This window comes from Scatophagus argus, chromosome 3 (assembly GCF_020382885.2).
Source record: "Scatophagus argus isolate fScaArg1 chromosome 3, fScaArg1.pri, whole genome shotgun sequence".
NCBI classification, from domain to species: domain Eukaryota; kingdom Metazoa; phylum Chordata; class Actinopteri; family Scatophagidae; genus Scatophagus; species Scatophagus argus.
The window spans coordinates 3,950,372-3,974,530 of NC_058495.1; the positions used below are offsets into that span (position 1 = coordinate 3,950,372).

At 41.6% G+C, this 24,159-nt stretch overlaps 1 protein-coding gene across 1 annotated transcript in view; it reads left to right on the forward strand.

Moving 5' to 3' along the window:
- Positions 1 to 773: 773 nt before the first annotated feature.
- The window catches only part of lhfpl4a (LHFPL tetraspan subfamily member 4a), a 37,596-nt gene continuing 14,210 nt past the window's right edge, over positions 774 to 24,159 (forward strand). Inside the window, exon 1 of the mRNA XM_046381948.1 lies at positions 774 to 2,787. Within this exon, the coding sequence (XP_046237904.1) occupies positions 2,382 to 2,787 (406 nt within the window). The 5' untranslated portion in view covers positions 774 to 2,381. The remainder of the gene's footprint in view (positions 2,788 to 24,159) is intronic.

Below are 24,159 nucleotides of genomic sequence, written 5' to 3' on the forward strand. Positions count from 1 at the left end.
ATCACGTTTTCAAAATGCAAAACATATTAAAACAGAATCGAAATAAAATCAAGAACCGATAAAGTGTAAGTAAAAACTTCCATGCCCTCCGTATAAAAAAGAAACTTCAAATATATGATTATATAAAAAAGTTCCCTTTTAAAAATGGCCAAATAATGCTGATGTTCATGGTGGAATCCATAAACAAGTCTACTGTAGGCCGAAAAAGCTCAGTTCAATGAAACTGCTGCATATATGTATGAAAACATTGCTTGAACCTTACTGTGGATAACTTTCAGTGAATTCATTAAGCAAATAGTCATAAGAAAGTTTGAAAAGAGAATGACAGTTTGTAACCACACCACATTTTATTTTTTTTTAGGTAAATTTAAAGGTCCGGTGCATAGGGTTTAGTGGCATCCAGTGGTGAGCTTGCAGGTTGCAACCAAGTGAACACCCCTCGTCTCAAAAAATGCAAAAGGTCCCCTCTAGAGGACAGTGTTTGCTTTGTTCTTTCTGGGCTACTATAGAAATATGATGGGGCAACGTGGCAAACTCACAGGACCCGCCATTTATGAAGGGAAAATCTGGATGCAGTGTACAAGGTTCATATGAAGCCGTTCAGCTTACCTCTGGTTTAGCCCTCAAAAATCTTGAATTAGGGATAAAATAATTTAATCATGCAGCCCTTCTACACTTTCCAAATGTCATTGGACCAAATAAATAAAATTCTTACACTGAAATGAGTCTTTATGGAGGGTTTGTGGCACTCAATAAAATGTATCCACCATTTGTTACGGCCTTTTGTTACACAATGTAAGCTTATTACAAAAAGTCTTTTTGGGTCCCTGTGCGTCACGTGACGTTGTAGTTACACGGTTTGGCCACCGTCTTCAAAGCCGGATGCTGTTCCTGGAGGCTTGGACCAACTCCTTCTGCAGAAGACTCATTCCAGGTAATGGAAAGTATAACTGGTGATACTGACCCAAATTCAATTCATCTAATCGTCGTAATAATCGTAGTAATTTTCGTATGTTCAGTATTTGATTTAACACAAGTCCACTGGGTCAGAGCAGTGCTCAGTGTTGTTGTGTCCTGCTTTGTTAAACACACGTTCATTTAGGACTATACAACATGTAGCCTGAGCACAATAAGAACTGAAACAACGAAGGTGTGAAAACTAAGTCACTTCATTAGAAAATAAAACAAAATCAATGTTATGTCAGTTGACACTTAATGCTAAATATTTCCAATAGATTTTGAAATAAATCAATTTACTCCATAACAGAAACATCTGTTGGTGGGGCTGTCGGGCCTGATTTGCTGGTTTTGTAGTTAATTCAGCCTCGATTAAAGGAAAGTTCCCGAAGCTGTCGTGGTACTGAAGGTTCTTTCTCGATCTTTGTTCTATTGAGCACTTACTTAATCAGATTTGTGTGTTTGTGCGTGCCTGTAAAGACACATTTCTGCAGTATCAAAAATCATCCACAAGTCGTCGACGTTTTTCGGTTGCGCGCATGAAGAGAGAGAGACTGGAGGACGCACATTGGGAATGGAGAGAGAGAGAGAGAGAGAGAGAGAGAGAGAGAGAGAGGAGGCAGAGACACCCGGAGAGTGAGTGAGAGAGTCACAGCATCCAAAACCACAGTCGTGGGGTTGTCGGGGTGTGCTGCGTTGCACTGATTCATATTTTGATTCATTCTTCATGCACACTCGGACTTTCGCCATGTTCATTTGAACCTTTTCTTGTCAAGTTTCATTCTTGAGTGAAGCATGTCAGATGCTGCATCAGTGCCTGCGTTCGTTTCTCCTACGTTTCAGCATGCTCATTTTGGGAGGATTTATCATTGTCTCCGGGAAACACGACGGGTGCGTATTCTCTGAAGCCTTTTGGGTCTGAATGCACGGCAGAGCGCGTGCCGTCAGGCGGAGGTGAAGTGCTGGAAGAACACAATGCTGCTCATCCCGTCCATCACTGGCCGCAGCGGGTTTTTGGCTCCGTGAGCTCGACTGTCGCCTGTGCTGAGTCTTTACGCGCTGAGAGGAGCGGAGGAGAGGGGAGGCTTTTCCCGTCAGTTGAATCACGCTTCGCCACTGAGATTGACTGATCTGAGGGCAGGGAGGAGGGAGGAGGGGGGAGCATTTCTATGTGAGACTAATCCAAAAAAGAGCAGGCTCTAGATCTGCTGGTTGTCTGGGCTTTAGGGGGATAGGGGGGACCAGTCACTGGACCTGTGGACGTTTACATAGGAATTCATTTTTTATTTTCTGTTTTTAAAAATTATTTAATTTCATCCATTTTACCTACGGATAGAGGAGGATAAAGGGGAACCAAGAGAAGAGGGAACACCAGGTTGACGCTGCTGTGACGGGGGGCTGGGGTGGGGGGGTGGGAGAGAAAAATGCTGCCTTCGCAAGAAGCATCCAAAATCTACCATGACAACTACATGCGCAACTCCAGGGCCATCGGGGTCCTGTGGGCAATATTCACCATCTGCTTGTCCATCATCAACGTGGTGGTCTTCATCCAGCCCTACTGGATTGGTGACAGCGTGAACACCCCCCATGCCGGCTACTTCGGCTTGTTCCACTACTGCGTGGGCAACGGGAACTCCAACCGGGAGCTCTTGTGCCAGGGCAGCTTCTCCGACTTCAGCTCCATACCATCGGGAGCTTTCAAGGCAGCCTCCTTCTTCGTGTTGATGTCCATGGTGCTCATCCTCAGCTGCATTGGCTGCTTCGCTCTGTTCTTCTTCTGCAACACCGCCACGGTCTACAAGACGTGCGCCTGGATGCAGCTGCTATGCGGTAAGGATGGAAGATACTTTTGTCGTGTTTTTTGGGGTGGGTGGTGAGGAGGGGTTGAGGGTGGATTGGTGGTCCTCCCAACGATTTTTTTGTGAGAGGTCTACTTGAGGAAAACCTTACCTCTCTCGTCTTAAGCGGCACACTTTTTCTCTTTGTCAGAAATGTCAGATTGGCCACAGGATGAGCGCATCGCTCATTCTGCGCACGAACGCTGCACGGGGGACTGGTCCCTCAGCAGCAACGCACCTCCCTCTCACCTTGTCTCCTGTTGGTACTATTGGCTTCTCCCTGTAGCTAAGGAGTGAGATGAAAAAGTCCCCAAAATGCGTGTGGGAGTCATAAGAAGCGCTCATTCATTGAGAGTTTGATGAGCGACATTTTATCAAACCAAAAGAAATATATCAGTGATCATTCCACTGTGTCGCCAGACATTTTGTCAACATTGAGAGGTTTTTAGAAGCCTTGTTGGCAGACCATGGGTCTTCCCCGGAAACCCCATCATTTTGACACTACCTGTTCTTTTTCACCCAGCTGGTTGAGATAATGTGTAATTGTATGGAATTATGATAATGAAATGCCTTCAGCAGCGTTGCATCAAAGATCACAGCTTCTATTTTAGTTGCCATATCAGCCTACCAGATTAGCCTGCATTACGCATGATCTGCACATGCATTCCAGTAATGTATCCTCACTCAGTGCATTCATTCATCTGTGTAAAAACTGGAACAAACTCTATGTAAAGGCTGTATTGTGTATGTAATTGTATTAGGAAGTGTGATAAGCTGTCAGATAGACACAGCTGAGCAGATTACAGAGACGTAGGAATTAAGACTGTTTTCATCAGTGTCAGGTGCCATGGAATGGAGTCTTTAAAATAAGATTTTTTCAGCCTTTCTACAGTCATAGACATGTGAGGCCTATGTGTACGTCTATGCTTAGTTGTGACAGATTCATGCCTGCATAGAAGCAATTATGTGTGTGTGTGTGTGTGTGTTCATACCCAGGCCAGTGTTCTCCCATCACTGAGTGCTGAACAGATTGTATCAGTTCAGGTGGAGCCTACAAGTGTCTCCCTCAAGCTCAGTCGACATCAAAGAATCCCCTGGCGGATTCCTAATCACACAAACCGCTAATTAACTAGACGTGATGCAGATAAAACTGGTCTCAAGCGTGTTTAAAAAGGCGCAGAGTGTTCATGGCAGGTGGGAGATGAGTTTCACTGTGTTCAAGATGAGGTACGATAATGCTTTTTGTTGTGCTTTCTCTCTGTACTCAGCAAGATTATTTCACATATCATCACTCCAGTGTTCTCACTGACATTGTAGACTGTGTGTGTGTGTGTGAAGCTGTTTGCGTGTAGAGTTAGGGGTGGGAGGAGGGTTAATTGTGCATTGGTCTGGAAGGGCTGACATTATCTGGGAGGAGGTATTGATGCCCAGATTATTTCTTCCCACAAGGCAGCGGGAGCTGGGGTTGTGTTGGTGGCCGTCGACTTGAGACCTTTAGAAATCATTGACGTTTTCCTGCACTCTCCGGCTCACTCTGGAGAGTCTGACACAAAGAAAGACATGGGCAGAAAAAGAAATGAAGAGCTGGAGGGAAGTATAAGTGAAAGAGTAGAACTCCAAGACAAAGAATAGATGCGCAGAGTGTGTACTCAGCATGGAGTCAGAAACACGTTGCTATCACGTAGCTCAATTATGACATAGACATTATCAGGACTGAGTAATGACTTAACTCACTGGTCATTAGTCAAAACAGCATTTAAAAGTCAATTTGCATGCAGCACTTGATCTGGCATTTTCAACTTTTTAGCCTGGCAGCACTGGCTAGCTAACATAATACATGGAATTCCAATGAGAAACAGCAGCTAGTAGCAATGATCACCCTGACTCAGATTTATGACCTAAAACGTCAACCTGCAGTATGGATTTAACGCTCAGTGGTCCCCCTTGTAATATTAGCATATGACAATGCTGATGTAGAAGTGCCGAACCTCTGTCATTCACGTAATGCATTTTCTATCCAAAGCCATCACTCTGCACCTCTATCAGTTATCACCAATCACACTGAAACTAGAAGCATATGTCAAACTGGTCACAAAAGCATTGATCGAAGAGTCTGATGGACACTAGTCCTCACCAGCTCTATTTAAAACCATCCACCACTAATGAACCACTAATACTTTGAACCGTATAAAATCCACAACTCTGACCAGATCACTGGTGATGAAAGCTAATTGTGCAACCTGAGCTAGCCGGCAAGCTTCCCTCTTGAGATGATGAACCATTTATACCTAATAAGTCTACCAATTATATTCTATCCAAGAGATACACTAACTTGAACAATTTGAAGTTATTGCAACCTTGAAAATTGCAACATTGTTTCGTACGTTTGTTATAAACAGTTATAACTGGCAACAGAACACATAAGGCCACCATATCTGTGTTCATAGGCAGCATAATATATATGTTTTTCTACAATGCCTGTTCATGGCAAACAAAACATTGTTAACATTGTTTAGTTTCTGCTTAGACAACTCGAAGCATGTGGTCAGAGGTTTGGCTGGGGTTCAGGAGCAATAATAATCTTGGTTAAATATTAACAAAGCAACACTGAGCTTTATAAATGATGTGTTTACTTAGTTTGCTTTTTGTATGCTCATCATTAACCATGACCACCATGTGTGCCAGACAAGAATGTATGGACCAAACAACTCTTATTATATTAATATAATACTAGTCTAGTAATATTTAAAACAAACAAACAAACAAACTAAATAGATATAGACATTTTTAGAACACAGTGTTAAAAACTATCAACAGAAAAGGAACAAGGCATCATTTCATTCTCAGTGGGTTGTGTGTATGTGTATGTGCATCCATGATATACATTTTTTGATTAAAATTGAAATGCTAAATTATTAATAATTAAATAAGCCTTATTCAGGATGTCCAGAGCTCGTCTCTGTCCTCTGTGACTCTCACCACTGCTGTCAGTGCACTCGACCACACAGGTCCTCTGCACTGTAACACGTCTGGTCATCATGTGTCTCAGGCCATTAGGCAACATTATGAAGGGGCGCTTCCTGTCTGGGGAGTTTCTCAGTAGGCTCAGTGGTGCCCGTCTCATCAATAAAAAGTGACTCAGCGTCTCTTCTTGAAGGTGCTGAGGCCACACTGGGGAAATGCATTTGGATGGGAGTTAGAGCTAAATGTAAGAGGGAAGTGGTCCCAGTTTGTCTAAATTATAGTAATGGATGATACTGGGGTGGGTAGTGTTTTCTCTTTCTCCAAAGATGTGCTGTAAAGACTGCATGTCTCACAGAGATTATGTTTTAAATGCTTTCTGAAGGAAACATCATTACTGTTTGTTTATTTGTAACATTTAAGAAGTGCTACGTTCTTGACTTGTACTACACAGCAGAAGCTGGGAGCTGGAAGGGCTGGATGGTGGCCATCCAAAGTGCAGGACTCAGTGTTCCATGTGTGGTTAGTCTAAACCCAGAACAGCGTCAAACCACTGGATGCTCACCTTAAACAGTGTGAAGCACACCCAGCAGCAATATTTATAATATTTATAGTTTTTGACAGTCTTGTTGGCATAAATTAGTGCCACAGCACTGTGAGCACACCTGTCCCCTTGTGGTAATAAATCAAATGGACCAACCATAGAAAATAAATAAATGGAATGAATTACACGACTTGTCTTGCTTTCTTGGCAGTAAAATCAGCAGTAAGATTCGCTCTCCTAATACCACATTTAGATTACTAAGTGCAGTCTCACAATTGTGAAATGTTTCTTTATGAAAAAGAAGTCTGTTTGAAGTGCTGAGGTTATTCCTTTTGAAGTGATATCTCTCTTGCCTCTTGCACCAGGTCCTGCATGTTTCTGTCCTGAGTTTTGTATGTGCAATGTCTTCACACACTTTAGTCAGAATAAAAGTGAATACAAATATGTTGTCAAGCCTAGCCTTTGTTTACATGGTCTATATTTTGTTTAAGGTGTGCTCTGGATTCTGGGACCAAGGACTTTAACCCAGGAAGGAATGAGGGCATGCGGGCAGAAATTAAGCATAAAAAAAGTGTGAGCCCCCGTGCAGCTAAAACACCTGCCCAGCAAACAAACATTGCTACTGTTTTCAAAAGGTCCCAAAAGCAGACTCAGACAACAGGAGTGGATATGAATAAAACGTTTATTATAACTCTGGGAAAGTAGGCAGACGGAAGGCATGTGGAAGTGAGCGACTGAAGAATGGCATAGAGTGGAGAGTGGCTCAGGTTTGCCTGCAACTTCACTGCAACTGGTGGTTTCTAGACCCAAAGATATTGTTAGTTATGAAAAAACTCACTAGAAAAGTTATTCAAGCACAAAGAGCTCCCACTTAGCAGGCAGAACCAGCTGAGCCTGATATTTATAGAAGAGTCTGATGAGCAGATAGGGAACAGATGTGCAGAGCCGTCAGGTGCTGAGGATGAGTATGCCATGCCCACCAAAAACACACACACACACACACACACACACACACACAGATTGTGGAGAAGGAGACACAAGGGAGACTGGGGAAAAACAAGTGAACACAAGGAAAATCCACATCATGACCTGAACCTTGACACAAAGTTAGCAAAGCTAGCAGAGCAATGGAGCTAAAAGAAAGCAAATATTGGACTTAGATCCAGAATGATGCCATGCATGTTGGATGCAACTGTTTGCTGACTTATTATCCATATGAACTTATATGGAGATTTGATGTCAGTCTTGAGTTCACAGCTTGCTGCACTGCCTAGAAGTAACCAACAAAAACACTGAATGCAGGTTTAAAAAAAAATGATTGCCGAATTCACCAATAAATAAAAGAACTTAAGGACAAAGTGAAAAATGTTTCTTTCTTATTTTCTCTGTAAATCCGTGTTTTAATAACGGCAGCAGACCGTATCTTAGTGAGAGAGGATGCAGCTAGCAAAAAGTGAAATCTCATTTAAATTCACACTGCAGTAGCAAATTACAAATTATTGCTCAGGCTACTATCCCGCTTATGAAAAGAGAAGAGCTCATGTTCTTTCCATCAGAAGCCCTAGCCTAACTGATAATGGCTGCTAACGCTGCACATTTTTCTCTCCTGACTTGACACAAAGGTTATATTTGACATTTGCTTGATGAAGCTGACAGAATACATAGAGAGATTTCTTGGTAATTCTGAGAGGATCCCCCCCCCCCCCCCCATCTGTTCCTACATTACCTTTACTCCTCCTATCCCCAAATTCGTCTTTTCTGTCATTTTCCAACCCTTTTCTTTTCCAATTCATCCTAGATAAACAAAACTTCCCTTGTTCTGTCTTCACAGCGTCCCCAGGCCTGCTGGTGTTTCCCTTTGACACATTGAGTATCAGCAGTAGCTTCTGAGGTGTGAAAACGAGGACACACTTATGGCACTTTAGTTTTACACGTCTCGTCTCAAAACAGTGACAAATACCTAGAAATGTTCTCACATTTGTTCATGATTTTCAACAGCTTTTCTTTGGCTGTGGGAAAGAAAACACTTTGTGTTTATGCATTAGACATATGCTTGCGTCCTCCATAGATTACATGGAAGAAGAAACATCACATAACTTTGTTTTCTGCTTGTGTACGGTAATTGTAGCATAGGGAAACAATATCTGACTTAACGTATGACAGGCTTTAGCGCTCATGCTTAGATAAGTCAAAAGTAAGCAATCATGGATGAGTGCTATTTTCCCCTGTCTTGCATTTTGCCTTAACTGGCAAGCAAAATCGTGCTGTGTTTGTGACTATTTTAAATGCTGGCATGAACTCAGCTGTAAGCTCAGTGATCTATAAAAGATGGGACTCATAGGTGGTTTGCTGGGTCTGTGTAAATTTGTGCAGTGTGGACAAGTTTTCTGAAAAATTGACTGTCTGCTCCAAAGGTGCCAGAAAAAGCTCAAACAGACAGCTGTATTTCCCAACACAATAGATTTTTCAGCTATCGAGGAATGAGAATTTAAGTACTCCAAGTCTGACAGGTCATCAAATGAAAGAGGCCATATTGTAACTTTATCAGAGGTCTGGTCTTAACCCTGATCCCAGCCAAAGTCATACCATTTCTAAAGTATAGTGTGCTGTGCAGAGTCACCCTGAAGGAGTAGAGCAAGCCCGGTAGTGTACACGTTACATTACATTATACAGGTATTACTCCATTTGTTGTCCAATAGCTGGAGGGTGGATGGTGCTGCCTGACATGAAATTATTTCATGGTGATATGAGGTGATATGCAGTCATGGAGCCAACAGTAGGGGTGACCACATTCTCAGTCTGTAAAATAGTCATGACATTTCCTGTGCAGGATTCACTTTGGTTAAGGGCAGGTAAAATTGTGAATTTATTTATATGTGAAGAAAAAATCAGTTTGTGAAACACTGACAACATTTAGTCTTTAGGATTCATGAACACAAATTTTCCATACAGACTCTCACAAAATAAATGAACAGTTCATGTCCACATACTTAATGGAAGATTAAATATCTATTTCACAAACTGCTGTGACACTGCATTTGACCTGGTGAATGTGGGTCTTCATTTGGTTGTATTTTCTTACGTAACATTTCAGCTACTGTCATGTTGGCCTGGTGAGGATCTTCGGTCAAACTCAAAAGGATCTGGCCAGCAAATGTTTCTTCGTCATTATTTATGATTCATTGCAAGCCTTTACAATAGTAATGGGACTGTGTAATGAGTGATGAGTCTCATTATATAAATAAACTATAACTATACTCCAACAACATCTCTCTCCAGTCAGGTAGATCTTTGTCTGAGAATTACTTTTAGTCACTTTGCCCCTCCAAACTTCCTTCGCTTTTTTGACAAGTTCAGCAAGAACCTCCCCTTCATCAAACAGAGCTGAGCGAAGCCTGGAGGCATACAGGATGTGGCTGGGTGTAGGGAGCTAGACTGACTGCTGCTATGGCTGTAGCTCTGCATGTTTCATTTTACATGACTAGAGTCACAGCCACAGCTAACTCTTCGTTCAGCTCACGTTAGAGCCGTGTGTATTTTTTCCAAAGCGTTCAGTTTTGTTTTTGTTTTGTTTTTTTGTTCCATGCAGGCTTCTTCCTACTGTCCTACAACAGCCTCCCACAGAATATTTCTCTACAGTGACGAGGATGCAGCTCTTTCTTCTCACTACTGGCACTTGCCTTGCGCAGTCACAGTCCTGTGGCAGCAACCTTGGTGGTGATAGCAGTGCAGCCTTTGTGTTTTTGTTGTGTAGAAGAGGAAGCTCTTCAGTGAAACACAGAGACAGTGCAGTAAACTCGCTTCCATCTCCTGCTCGAGAGACAAAAGAGGAGCAGGGCTGCAGCAAAGTGTGCTGATCTCGATTCTGGATTCACTGCCTCACCTGCTCCCAAAGTAAGGATATGGAGGATGCAGGTGTGGATGGATGGAAGTCAGACATACTATGACAAATGAAGAAAAAATATTGTCACTGAACACGACCTTAAGTTAAGGGAACCCTGTCGCTGCCAGTTTTGAGTATAGATACGGAAAATGTAGCTGGTTAAATATGTACAGATACAGTACATGCCTTGTAATAATACAGAATATTATATAGATATTGTATGAGAGGTCAAGGTAAAGTACAAATCTATGTTTACTAAAGTTTATCCAGATCGATATTATAATATTGAATAGTACTTTTCACACACAAATGTAATGAATAAAGGTGAATGAGTCAGATGGCTGAAAAAGTCAGGTTACGTGCAGCTGCACTATGGACCATGAAGTTGTAAAAGGTGTCACTGGTTTACAGAAATGAAGGTTAGGTGAGTCTCAGATCAGATGGTCCTTCAGAGGGTCCTCCTATAAGATCGGAAGCAAACGCCTTCTTTATTCCTTCCTCAGCATCTCTACACAAAATATACAGTACTTTAATGATGTAGGAGAGATATGTAGAAGAGGGTGGATAGTAAAAATAGTGAAAGAGGTGACAGATGCAAAAAGGATGAAAAAGCAAAGCGCAAACATCAGTTAAGATGAATGGTAATTAAAGAAATAAAGAAATCCAGCAGATTACCGAAAGCATTGAAGATATTCATGGTGTGTGTGCCGTCTGCTGAGATGCTGCTAATACTGAGCTAATCTCCAATCAGAGGGGAGACTGCCTGGGGTTTCACATCACAGCAGCCTACTCTGCATACCCATAATCCTCTGCTCTATCCCTAGACCCTCCACCAATTATTCTCCATGCCATGCCAAGCCCATCATCACTGACAGATCAGAACATCAAGGTCTCACTCTGAATTTGATGCCTGCAACATGTTCCGAACAAGATGTGACATGTTTACCACTGTGCTCCATCACCTTTCTTTTTCTTAGTTCAGTGTTGTCCTGTTTTGTGCTTCATAATGATATGCAGGCAGGTCAGTCCAGTCCCTGCTGTCTTTCATTAGGAAGCCACACTGTTGTGACACATGCAGAGTGTGGCTTGGTGTTGTCTTGTTGAAGACGTCCCTGAAAAAGACGGGATGGCAGCATATGTTGCTCCAAAACCTGTATGTACCTCTCAGCATTAATGGTGCCTTCACAGATGTCATGTCCATGTCATGGGCACCAACACCCTCACACATCACAGATGCTCGCTTTTGAACTTTGTGCAGACAACAATCTGAATACTTCTTTTCCTCAACATCCATGATTTTCAAAAACAATTTGAAATGTGGACTCAGACCACAACACACTTTTCCACTCTTTGTCAGCTCATCTCAAATGAATTTGGTCCCAGACAAGTCAATAGTGTTTCTGGGTGTTGTTAAGATACTGCTTAATTTTTATTTTGCAGAATAGAGTTTTCATTTAAATTTCATTTTAATTTTCATTTGTAAATGCAGCGACAAGCTGTTTACAGACAATGATTTTCCTGAGCTCATACAGTAATATCCTTGATACAGTCATCTAATGCAATGCTGTCTGAGAGATCGAATGCCACAGGCATTCATTGTTGGTTAGTCTTGCCTCTTACATGGATTCTCTGAATGTTTTGATTATCTTGATTTTAGACACTGGAGTCCCTAAATCCATTACAATTGTTCATTGAGAACTGTTCTTAAACTTTTGGACCATTTAATGGAAATTTTGTCCCTTGTTGTTCTGTAGACAGACACGTTGTTGCTGATGTGTTGCATGTCACAGAAGCTAGAGGGGAGGGAAAGGGAGAGGGAGCACACCTGCTGCAACTCCACAGTTCTTCTATTTACATGTTATGTTTTTTCAGCTCCTAGCTAGCCACTGATATCTTACATTCAGCCTACATTCAGGAGCGAGGTGGCTATGTGCAGAAAGTGGGGCTAAACTACCTCCAAAATCTGGGCTGGCTATTAAACCATGATGTGTCATTTTTGTTTCTCCTAAAAGAGTCATTTTGTTGGGTTTGTGAATCATTCACCATTTTACAGCTGCTCCTTGGTCAGTATGTGGTCAGTATGTGGCCAGTACGCCATTCCGTTCACAACCAAGCTCAGTTGCTGAGGTTGGTTCTACCTCTGTGACAAAAGGTGTCACCAGCCAGCATTGAGCTTGAACAGTGAGGCATGACTTGTTGGAGTTTTACAGGTGCTCCAACCAACCAGTGCAGGTCAAAGTGCAGAGACAAGGAGAAGAAAATCCACCTGCCAACATGAGCAGTTAAAAGGTATGTTAATTAGCACAACAACTAGGAATCATCTTTGCATTTTTGTTTGTTTGGCAGGAGGATGTCCCATGTGGAGAGTGACAGACACTAAATGTAATGAAGTGCATATGTGTGTGTGTGAGTGTGTGTGTGTGTGTGTGTGTGTGTGTGTGTGTGTGTGTGTGTATGTGTGTGTGTGTGTATGGAGGAAGCAGCCCAATGGCATTGGAGCTGGGCCTAAAGCTCTTGGGCCGGGTGCAGATGATAGTTTAATCAGCTCTGTGGTGCAGCTCCACACTGGAGCTTCTCCTGGCCACTGGGCCTTATGAAGGAGGTCTGCAGTGTGCCAGCAGACTGCAGGATGGCCCTGACATACACTTGCCCAGCCAGAAACACCAGAGAGACAGCTGCTCTGCACCAGACCAAATGACCATGGCAACACCTCAACTATTTCACAATTATTTGATTTAAAGAAGCACAGAAATGTGTTGTTGATGGAGACTTCATGTGTAAAGCACATTAAAGCAACAAGATTATTCAAAGGAGAGCTTTTATTTCTGATTTGGAAGTGTCCAATGTTGGGCAAAGAGATAAAAGGGGTTTAACTGATTCTGAATGAATTATGTAAGTAATTACATAGTACTTGAAATGAAATGATGCACATTTTGTGTCACACTGGCCACATAGGAGGCACTGACCGGCTCTGTGAATATCTGTTTCCTCCGATGACAGAAAACAGTGTTAATGAAACACATCTCTCAGATTGAACAACCAGCACCCATAGCCACAGCATCACACCACATGAGGTTACTTTCTTTGTTGTTCTCACCCTTCCTCATCGATTGGTGAGCGAGTGATGATGACATGAAAGAGAAAAAAGCTAAATAAGAGAAACAGTCTCGCCTGCAGCAGACTGTAGTTATTTGAGTGTAATTAACCTACATTCAGAGAATACAGTCCTTCAGGATCTCACACTCACTCCTTCTGTTTTTTTCCTTCGTTATTGTGCTTTTGGACACAAACTTCTAAGCAGAAACTGGCCTAGTTAGCAATCATTTGTTGCTGTTTAAGTGTGCTGGGTTTCGTTATAACTTAAAAAGTAGACCAACAAAGAGATGGACTGGCCAAGTGCCTGACGGGTTTGCTACTGAAACAAACTCTAGTTGTGCATTTAGTCAGGGAATGAGTGTATAGTAATGTAACTGTGATAAAATGGTGCTATTTATGTCAAGATAAATTAACACAGAAAACATTTTTTCACTTCTAATTCAAATTTGACAAGAGAAGAACTTTCATTGCAAACTCCTGAAGTTGCACTAGTATTTTTACATGAACAAAGACACAAACTGAGAGTGTTTTGATAAGGATTTTTGATCACTGATTGCTGATACTGATATAAAGTGTCTTTAACTCTGAACTCAAAGTACTTTTTTCTATAAACTATACTCAGTCGATGTACTTCAGGATTTACTACAAGCAAACTTTACTTAAAATGTTGTTTTGTCAGATTAAACTGCAATTCACTGTTTCACACTTCATGTTCCTATGAAGAGAAACTCTCAGTCCTGCTGTGTGTTTAGCTGTTAGCTCTGTTAGCTGTTAGCTCCCTTAGTCAAACACACAACAGGACTCTGGTGCTCAATGGCTGCGAACAGCTAAGAGCTCCTGCTGATTCAAATCACAAATTTGCTGCTCAGTTTGTGACTGAGGGGATAGATGAACCGGTACCACTGAAACATTTCAGAATCTTCAGATTTTTTGTAAGGCCTAGTGCTGAGTAGACAGCCAGTGACAGTAACGACAGTAACAGCACGAGAAGCTCATGTGGTCAGCGCTTGGCTCAGTTTGTCATTTGCTAAGTGATACTCGTCCCAGACATTCTCTGTACATGGCTGTCTATTGGGTCGACGGGACACTTTTGGAGCCTGCTGTCTCTTATGGCATTTGACCGCGCATAAACTGTCTCACGTGTATATCGGAACATATAATTATGTGGAGGGCAAACAGTGACAAATTGTTAATCAGTAGCTAATGTATAGCTATTGATTTTGTGGCTTGTTAGACATGAATTATGTGTTGTTTATGCTGGTTTAAAGAGCGAGGCCTCAGGCAGCTGAAGTCTTTTTTTTTTAATCTAATGCTTTGCTACAGTGAAACAGGTTTATGTTAGAGAAGACGTTGGAGTATTGATGACCATCAAGAGCTGGCAGTTGTACAGAAACAAAATCAACAGTCTTACAGAAATATAGAAGTAACATCTAAGTAGCATAGCAATTTAGCAACAGTTATGCACCAGAGAATGACAAGCTAAAAGAGGTGTGATGTGATCCCATCTCTTGCTTCTTCTGGTGGAATTTTGGACAATGCATTGCATTGTTGGCTCAGAGAAACATAGTGAAAAATGTGGATGACATTTACCCAAAAATTAGCAGCCTGTATGTGTTGATATTCAACACATGGGCTGTTATAAGCATTTACACTCCTGAAAAAGTGTAAAGGCCGTTAAACATTAAATGGGGTGAAAATGTGAAATACCCATCTGCAAATATATTACACCTTAGGTTATTCGCACTGGCAACAATGCAAATTTTGTGACAGTATGCACTAATATAAGAATATTCAACATGTTATTTGAAATTTAAAAAAATGATTACTTATTACTTAGCGCAGACCAAGCAGGACAGGGACTGGTGGAAAAATGGCAGCAGCTCACAAAGCACAGCGTGGGACCTTGGGGTCAGCTGCCTGTCTTGCCATAAGGAGTTTTGATGTGATGTCTTTGTAAAATGATTGGTTGATGCCTTTATTGTATTACGAAAGCTCACAAAAATCAACTTGCAGTTGAAGAAAATAGAATTTTCATCTGACTTGACCACATGTGTAGAGGCCTTATGTTGCACACTTCATATACAGTTAAAGCCTGTCACTCTCACTCATGCCAACACTGTTGCAGCTGCAGCTCCCTCCGAACACCCCAAGCTCTTCCTTATGCGCTGAGTTTCTGAGCTGAGTTTTGAACTAAGAATTCATGTGCATATATGTTCACTAAGGGCAGTTTTGTATCTGTGTGGATTTTTTGAAAGCCTATTCCACTATATCTAACTATGTGGCTGTTGTCAGTTCCTTTAAGAGCCTCTGACTAAAATATGGATATATTTAAGAAGCTGTGAATGCTGTCCGTTTCACTCATGGCAGATGATGATTGTCTTTAGAAGAAAGCAGTTGTAACAACATGGAAACAAAATATAGACAAACAGCATTACAAAGGACGTAATTATGACCAAAAAAACCTGATAGAAGCAATACCACTACCCAAGAGAATACAATGGAGGTACATAGCAATAAAAAAACACCCAGACAAATAATATGGGAGGAATATTATCTAGGTACTATATCTAAATTTGAGACAATATTCATTTACAGTAAACAGTAAAACAGGAATATCTTGACATATTGCTACAATCAAGCATAATAATTATGGGAACACTAAAGCACAATCTTGACACCCAGCAATGTTGTTGGAACACAAACAACTAAATGGCACACTGTTTATCTGGATACATGATAACGCATAATTCAGCCCAATGGAAAACAAACATCGTCTAGATGCCACAATGCAAAGCAGCAACAGTAACCACACTCAGCAACGCTGAAGAAATACGTCACTGCCGCTGAAGTCAAATGAAGAGACAACATTACACAAGTGATATGACGCAAGCCAAAGTCCTGTTTGAAATGGCTCGAGTCATTTTGCTCTAATGAGCACTCACTGTGTATTTTCTCAAGTGACCAGAGACATTTGTGACGCTGACTGTTGATTCTAATCTGGTATTTGGTCCGAGGCAGATGATGATACATGAGCGAGCCGTACTGTCTCTCTGCTCTGTTAGACACAGCTCACCGGACACGCTGAATCCAAACATTACGTAAAGATAGTCTACATAGAAATTTAATAGGCTATTTTGAGACGCTTGTTACTCAGACAGCATTTGTGTATTTTTTTGGCACCACTACATCCTCTGTCCTAACAAGGCTGAATAATCCCACTGATGGTCTGTACATCTGCAAAACACACAAAACTCAAAGCTTCTTTCTGGCTCATTAGTGCTTGACATTTGTTGGAGTTTGTTAGCTGAACCAACATGGATCACTCTTCCGTAGTCTTCCGCTACATGACACATTTTTTTATCACATTTTGCTTTCAGCATAGGTCTGTGCACATTCAGTGGAGAAAATGTGCAAAGCTGATGAAGTATTCAGTCATCGGGGCTTTAAAAAGCACAAATGGGAGTGTTCACATTAACTCACTATTTCCTGAAGAAGTACATAAGGGCACGACTGTATCACAGTAATATAAAGGACTCAACACAAAATTTTATTATTAAAAATGCACAATTACAATTAAATGTTATAGGTTTGGAAATGAAATTATCTTTTCACAAAATTCATAAAGATTGTAATTTACATTTGGGTGTCTGGGGTAAATCTAGTTACTTTGAATGACCACAAAGGTCTTGGGACTATTCTTTTTTCTCTATTCAGGAAAATTTATAATATGTTATCATTGCTTATAAAAGTTCATGGGGTAAAAACTCTAAAACCAATAATGTGTGTGGCTCTCAGTACTTTCTGACTACTCTAACCTTTCTGTGATAGTCATCCTTAAGACCTCTGGTGAGTAAGGGCTAGTCTTGAGTGGTGAAGTGCTATACTTCACAGGGTCAGGACACAGCTTGCAGCATCTGCTGGATCACAGCACAAGCATGACTTTCCACCTGATGAGATGATGAAAGAAAACAACAAAAGTTAATTTTTTCAAAGAGGTCTTCATTAAACCAAAATTCACAAGGAGCTAATACAGACATTTTCTAACAAACAAGTTCTACAAATTTAGCAAGATATATTATCCATGTCTGCTAGAACAACAATCAACATGAGCCTTTCATACTCTACTACATACCATACTACACATCAAAGTCTGTGCTGGCATACTCTGTGTGTGTATCTGTTCACGTGTGTGCGTGATCTGCACACATTTGGCTACTCAGTCAGTGCAACTGTGACACATGCAGCATTGGTCAATACAACCAACTATCCCCAGAGCAGCGCTCCTACAACTATTAGCACAACATGACTTCAAGATGAATGAGTGCACACACACACACACACACACGGACGCAGGATACCATATGGTCCCCTGATTTGCTTAACATTAGATTCAAGTCACAATCCTATTGAGAGCATGAAGAGGGGAGGAAAAACTGAGGGGAAATAAAGAAAGCATTGGGATGACAAAAAAGAGGAAGGGGAGGAGAGGAGGGAGCCTACTGGATGGAAAACCATGCTGACAGAAGTAGATGAAGGATAGACAGTGAAACAGAGAGAGAGGGAGAGACAGCGAGGAGACGGTGATAAGGGTGAGAAAATGGAGGGATTTGAATGCAAGTAAGGGAAGGGAGGGAGGTGAGGTTGCCTTGGCAACTGGCTGGACCTATGAGATGGAGGGGTGGGGGTGTAGGTGGCTGGAGTAGATAAAATATATATTCAGTTCTCAGACCCTGCTCAGTTGGCGAGACAATAAACAGACATGAAGACACTGAAGGGGACAGCCAGTGTGTTTCTGTGTGTTTGTTATGAGTCACATGAGTGTGAGGAAGACCAAGGAGTACACAGCAGCAGTATACGCACTGACAGCCAAAACACAGGAAATGCACACACGCACAGACTGTGCAGCTATCCTTGTTCGGACATTGCATGTCTTTCCATTCATTGTAGACAGACTAACCCAAACTGAAATCTTAACCTCAAATGACACCTTAATCCAAACCTTAACCAGGACTTTGCAAACAATGTTCTACTGCATAAAGAATGGTCTTAGATCACCATGAGGACTACTGGTTCAGACAAGGTCAGTGTTTATACCAGAAAACATTCCCAAAAGGTAACTACAACACACACACACACACACACACACACAAGTCAAGTGTTTTCAGTTATACTTATTGATTGAATCTCTGCTCAGGTTGAAGGCAAACTAAGCTGCTGGGAGGTAATTACAGCATTAACAATAACATTACATTCTATAATTGGCATATGTAAGACTTTTGTTGGACAGACTAAGGTTGTTTTTGTAGGGAGATATTAAATAATAATAAATAATAAAATATATCGAGCCACATAGGATCTTAGGGTACAAGAATTACAAGTGTAAAACCTGTCAAAATTAGCTGTAAATTTATTTTTTGCATGTCAGTGCTTGTGTTGAGCTGGTGGAAATGTGTCTGCTGCGGTGTTGTGAATGAACAGAATCGGTGAAGTCATCTGCTCCACCTCCTCGCAGTCTGTCCAACCAAATGTTAATTAACGCCTCTGAAATGCCGAAGACTCAAGGCCACCCAGGAAATGCAGTGGTTTTCAAAGCTGAGAAAGGAGAAGGAAAAATCAATAGCACAGGAGCTGTGTGTTGCACTGTCGAAATCCCATCAGGAAGACCAAAAGAGCCTGTCAGACTGCGTTCTTGTCAGTCACCAAGGCAGAGATTTTTCTGGTTTGAACGATAGCATCCAGCTCTTCAAGCCTTTTGTTTTTTATTACTCTGTAGCTCGTGGTCTCTTTAAGGAGCCAATACTAATGACACAAAACACCTACATGAACTGTGCTTGTTTTACTTGCTGATTGTCAAGCAGAGATGCAGAGTCTGCTGGATTTTGTCTTGTGGAGTATGAACTTTGAAAAGGGTGGGGCGCAGTGGCGAACAGGGCCACCAGTGCCTTAATAAGTCTTCATGTTGTTACTGAGATTCTGAAAAACTCATTTTGTCTGAGAGCTTTTCTCTCTGAGGACTTTTCTGGAATGACGCATTGCTGATCGTGGGAAATCTTTCCGCCATATTGCTCAGTGCAGACTGCCTCCTACAATATTTGTCAACAAAAAGCTCCATCTGCAGAAATAATTTGGCAAGGTAGTCGTCTCCCTTGCAGCCTTCAATGCCCAAAAGAAGAGGCTGTGCAAAACCTTTCCTGTTGCAGTCACTTGAAAATTCACACACAACTGACTGAGTGGCACATATTATCAAAACAATAAATATCAAAAATGGAACCAGGCAAAGCTGTTATCGATTATTGATTGGAGATTAAAAGTCCAAAACACTGGTGTTTGATGCTGAAGTGATTATCACACTCGTGGATAAAACAACACACTGCGATGAAGTTAAAATGTTCATTTTAAACTACCGATGCCCACATATAATCAGTGGTAAAACCACTCTGCGTTGGCCATCCCGCTGATTTCCTGTGGGGAGAGCAGCGGCACCCAACTCAGCAAAGCGCTACCCATGGTGTGGTATTATTCAGCAAAGCTTTCACCAACAATGAAAATCCAGTGTGAGATTTAGTTTTATGTGGCCTCTTGCTCCGTCACTCTCTTAGCTTTCTAAGATTCCACCAACATCCTTATCTGTCTCTTTACCTCTGTCGTTATGTCTGCAAAGACTCCTGAGACTGACTTCCTGTTCATCCAGCTCTGTTTCCAACACCTCTCCCTGCCAGTTTTCCAAGCTTGGGGTCTGAAAACTTCCTTAGGTAACAGCAACTAGCATGAGAACTAAAAAGTTACTTTAGCGACAAGTAAAGCTATCTGTTTGATCAGGAAACTTCATAAAGACTTGTGGGAGAGCAGTCTGAGGGGCAACAGATGGAAAACAAGAAAACATGTTCTCACAAAATATGATCCAGTTTCAACAAAACAGTTGCTGACGTGTGGTGTGGTGCCATAAAATGTGATGTACTTCTTGCAGGAGATTGCGCACGCTCACAGAAGCTCCATAGTATAAGAAACAACGTCAGTGTACCGTCAGATTGATGAAGCTGCCTAGATTTGGATATCAGTTAGGTTGCATCCTCTGGGGCTCATGAATTTCATGGAGAGATTAACGTTCATTTCAGACACTGCTTTTCAAGACACCACGTCATCAGTTAAATATTTTTACCAGAATGAGGAACAAACTTCCCAACTGGGCTGTAGTTTTCAGGACTTTAGAAGCTCTGAACCAAAGTGTTGGATGGATTCATTCATTACCTTCCACTCCACGTCCGTTGCTAGTGGTGCAAAAATCACAGTTCACTTTTACAGCAGAGACCTACAAAGCACTCCAAGCTCTATTTTTAATTCATGAGAACATCACCCAGCTTTATCACCACTACCTGAGATTCCATTAAGATGGTTTGGTAATTGCTCCTGAATCAAACTACCGTGCAGTGTCAACTCCTGAATCAAATAAACGGCAAATGGTTTTTTGTGTTTTTTTCACTCCCAGAGAACAGCAGCTCCAACCACCCAAAGCTGGAAATGACTCACATAGCTTTCCTGCAATAGAGCTTTTTGTACTCAAAGTGGTGGTTATGGTTGATTAATTTGAATCTGGAGACTGCCAGAGGCCACAATGGCTGTTGCCAGCATGAACTTAAAACCTTGATAGAGCATCTTTTATGATCCATCTGCACCTAGACAACAGGTTGTCACCGTGCTTTGATTTTATGTCTTGTAAGACTGACTTGTATGGCTGACTGAGATGAGGTGAGATGATAGTGCCTTATGGCAGAAGAAGGGAACTATACAGCACCTTTTGTTCATTTTTAGTTCTCATCAGACTTTGGAATTCTGTAATTATTCTGGATATGTTGATGCACCAGACAGAAAGTTTTTCAATAAGCTTCATTCAACAAAAAATATGGCTATGTCGACCAGGTTTCTTCAATTCTACATCTAGTTTAGGCTTTTAAAACGTCATTCTGTTATTTTCAGATTGATTGACATATTGATAGAAAAAACTGGTAAATAAAACATGAGTCCGAAGTGGATACAGTAGAGGTCACCGTTCTCTCAAAGGACGTGACCTACTAAGGTAGCCAGAAGACTACAGCCTACAGCACTGACAGTTTTGAAGGAGGCAGCCCCAGCACTCGGACACAGCTGACTTTATTCAGGTTAATTAAAACCGGCGTTTAAGAGCTACATCTTTCCTCTTTTACCTCCCTGATGAGGGTAAGCATTTTCAGCACTTGATGTTCTGTCATATCAAGCAAATTGAATTTGTTCTGTTTGTTCATCATTTACTGACTAAGATGTGACACAGAAACTTTAAGATGAGAATAAGAGAGCAAAGTCTGTTTGCGCTGATTGATACTATGTGTGGAGTCGAGATAAGAAAGATTATCGGAAGCTTTTACTGGGGAAAGCGTGAGAGTGAGTGGAAGAGAAAAATGGGATCACGTCAGTGCTGATCTACGAACAGAGTTTCCTTCTCACATGAGTGAACTCATTTGTGGAGAATCCAGAATTCACCTTTTCTAGCATACATGAATGACCTACAGTACATAGTTAAACACACACATAGACACAGGAAACACACGGGAAGAAGAGTTGGCTGAGGAGCAGAATGACTTTCCCAGCATCCCTGACACGGATTTAAATTAGACTTGATGAATTATTAAGAGTTAGTCTTGTTCACTTCTGTCAACCAGGCAGGACTAAAGTAAACCACAGGGAACACACAAACTCTTCACACCATATGAAACATTTTGTGGCTGCTTCCAAAGCACTCTGCAGTAACTACATGTCATGTTGTTAGTGTGCCAATAAACACAAAGGCAGCAAAGTTTGTACCTTTATAGTGTTTGTTGGCATCATACAAAGGTGGGACATGTTGGGCAGCTTGTGTCGCCGACACAAACCTCACATGGAACCAGAGAACCAGACAGCAATACCAGAAAACCTGCACTCACCTGCTCTCAGTTTCTGTTTAGTCTGTTTCACCATTGCATCTGTTTTTTCCCATTTGGGAGAATTTGCAAGGCTGCTTTTGAATGGACAGCAGTTATAAGACAGGCAGAGTCTCGTTTCTCATACTACAAGGTCTTTAGTTAGTAACCGAAGCAGCACTAATCGATATTCTTCAATAATGAACAAACACGAAATAGAGGATGACATGCAGCAAAGCTCGCCAGCCAAATTTAAACCAACAACATTACAATTACGTGGTATGATCTTGAATTTCTCTCGTATCTATCTATCTATCTGACGGATCTGACAGATCCATCAAGCTCTCTATTCTTCAGTATTTGTTGGATATTTTATTCTATGGATTGATTGGCTGGTAGCTGGTAGTAAAGTATGACTATAGATTAGGACAGCTCAATAACAATTTAGATCAATAGATTAATCAACATTTTAAATCAATGCTTTACCTACCAGATATTAGGCTGCAAGTCCTTGTAGCTACGTGCTGATATGGATGATTTAAGTGATGATTTAAGATCAAAGCAAGCTGTTTTGTTGTTCTCATAGTGTTCTGACGTGTTCTTGTACTTTAAAAATGACAGTGTTCACCTCCACCTTGTCAGTGCATTGTGAACCACTTGTATATTTACTGTATTCCATTGTCAATAAAGCGCCGTGCAGTGTCCGGACAGTTTCTTCATCGGGTTGCCATACTGCATCATCAGCTCCTCAGGACTCCTGCAGCCCACTCTCAGAGACTGTGGGGATTTCCTCCTCTTCACTATCCTTACATCAGCTAAAACCTAAAGTCCCGTATGTCCCTGCACACACTGAGTCTGTGCATCAGCTGAGTTTCATCTGCTCTGTGCGCGACTGGCTCTCAACAGTAGCAGTGGTCCAATAAATGAGGCATTCGGGGACCCATCTGTTAGGGCCAGCCTGGCCTCAGCTGGACCCTTTACACACCAAGGGACCACTCAGGCCTTATGGGAGCATGCACACACACAGTTTCTCCACAGAAGAGCAGAATAAAAACCTCAATGTACCAAATGTGCACAAACACTGATGCCCTGAGGTGTGTACGTGTGTGTGTGTGTGTGTGTGTGTGTGTGTGTGTGTGTGTGTGTGTGTGTGTGTGTGTGCGTGTGTGTGTGCGTGTGTGTGCAAACATCTCAGCAAAGTGATTGCATCAAGTCTTCAGTGATCAAAATCTGTTTTTAACAAATCAAAATGCATGCTTGTGTTTAGGTTAGTGTAGATCCAACAGTCCATTATGCATCTTGTTTCCACAGGTTTCTCTTATTCTTCTGTGTCATCTGTTATCAAACAAAAATATTAAAATGGCAACTTGTGGTTTTATGATGTGTTAGCGCTATTGACTGTTTCTTGGTGAACAGCAGCTTGGTGCAAACAGACGTTGTGTAGTGTCTAAGTAGTGAGCGTTCAGAGGCGCTGGAAGGTATATTTACTTCTGCCAAAGAGGTCCTGTTTTCAGCCCAGTGTGTTGGTTTGTTTATATGTTTGTTGGCAGGATTACAGCACTACTGGCCTGATTGGCGTGACACTTGGTAGAAGGACATATCATGGGCCAAGAAAAAAAAACTTATAGCATAAAACTCACAGTATGGTATATCGAAATCACAGGAAGAATACACAACATTTTTCACCTTACAAAATGAGGAGGATTCAGTCGCCTGTTGCTTCTCCTCCACCTTCAAGAGTGATTGGTGGTCGAGTTGGCCACAACAAAGCAGCGAATCAAAGAAACAAAACATTATTTCCCGATTGTTTAGCACCAGTTTAGGCTCTCACACCTCCACACAACCCTACAGGAAGGTGTCACATTGCTGGATTTTGTGTGAATTCAGACCAAGTGCACGTCAAACAGAGAGAGCAGAGGACAGGACAGGACAGAGAAGTAACCTGGTCCC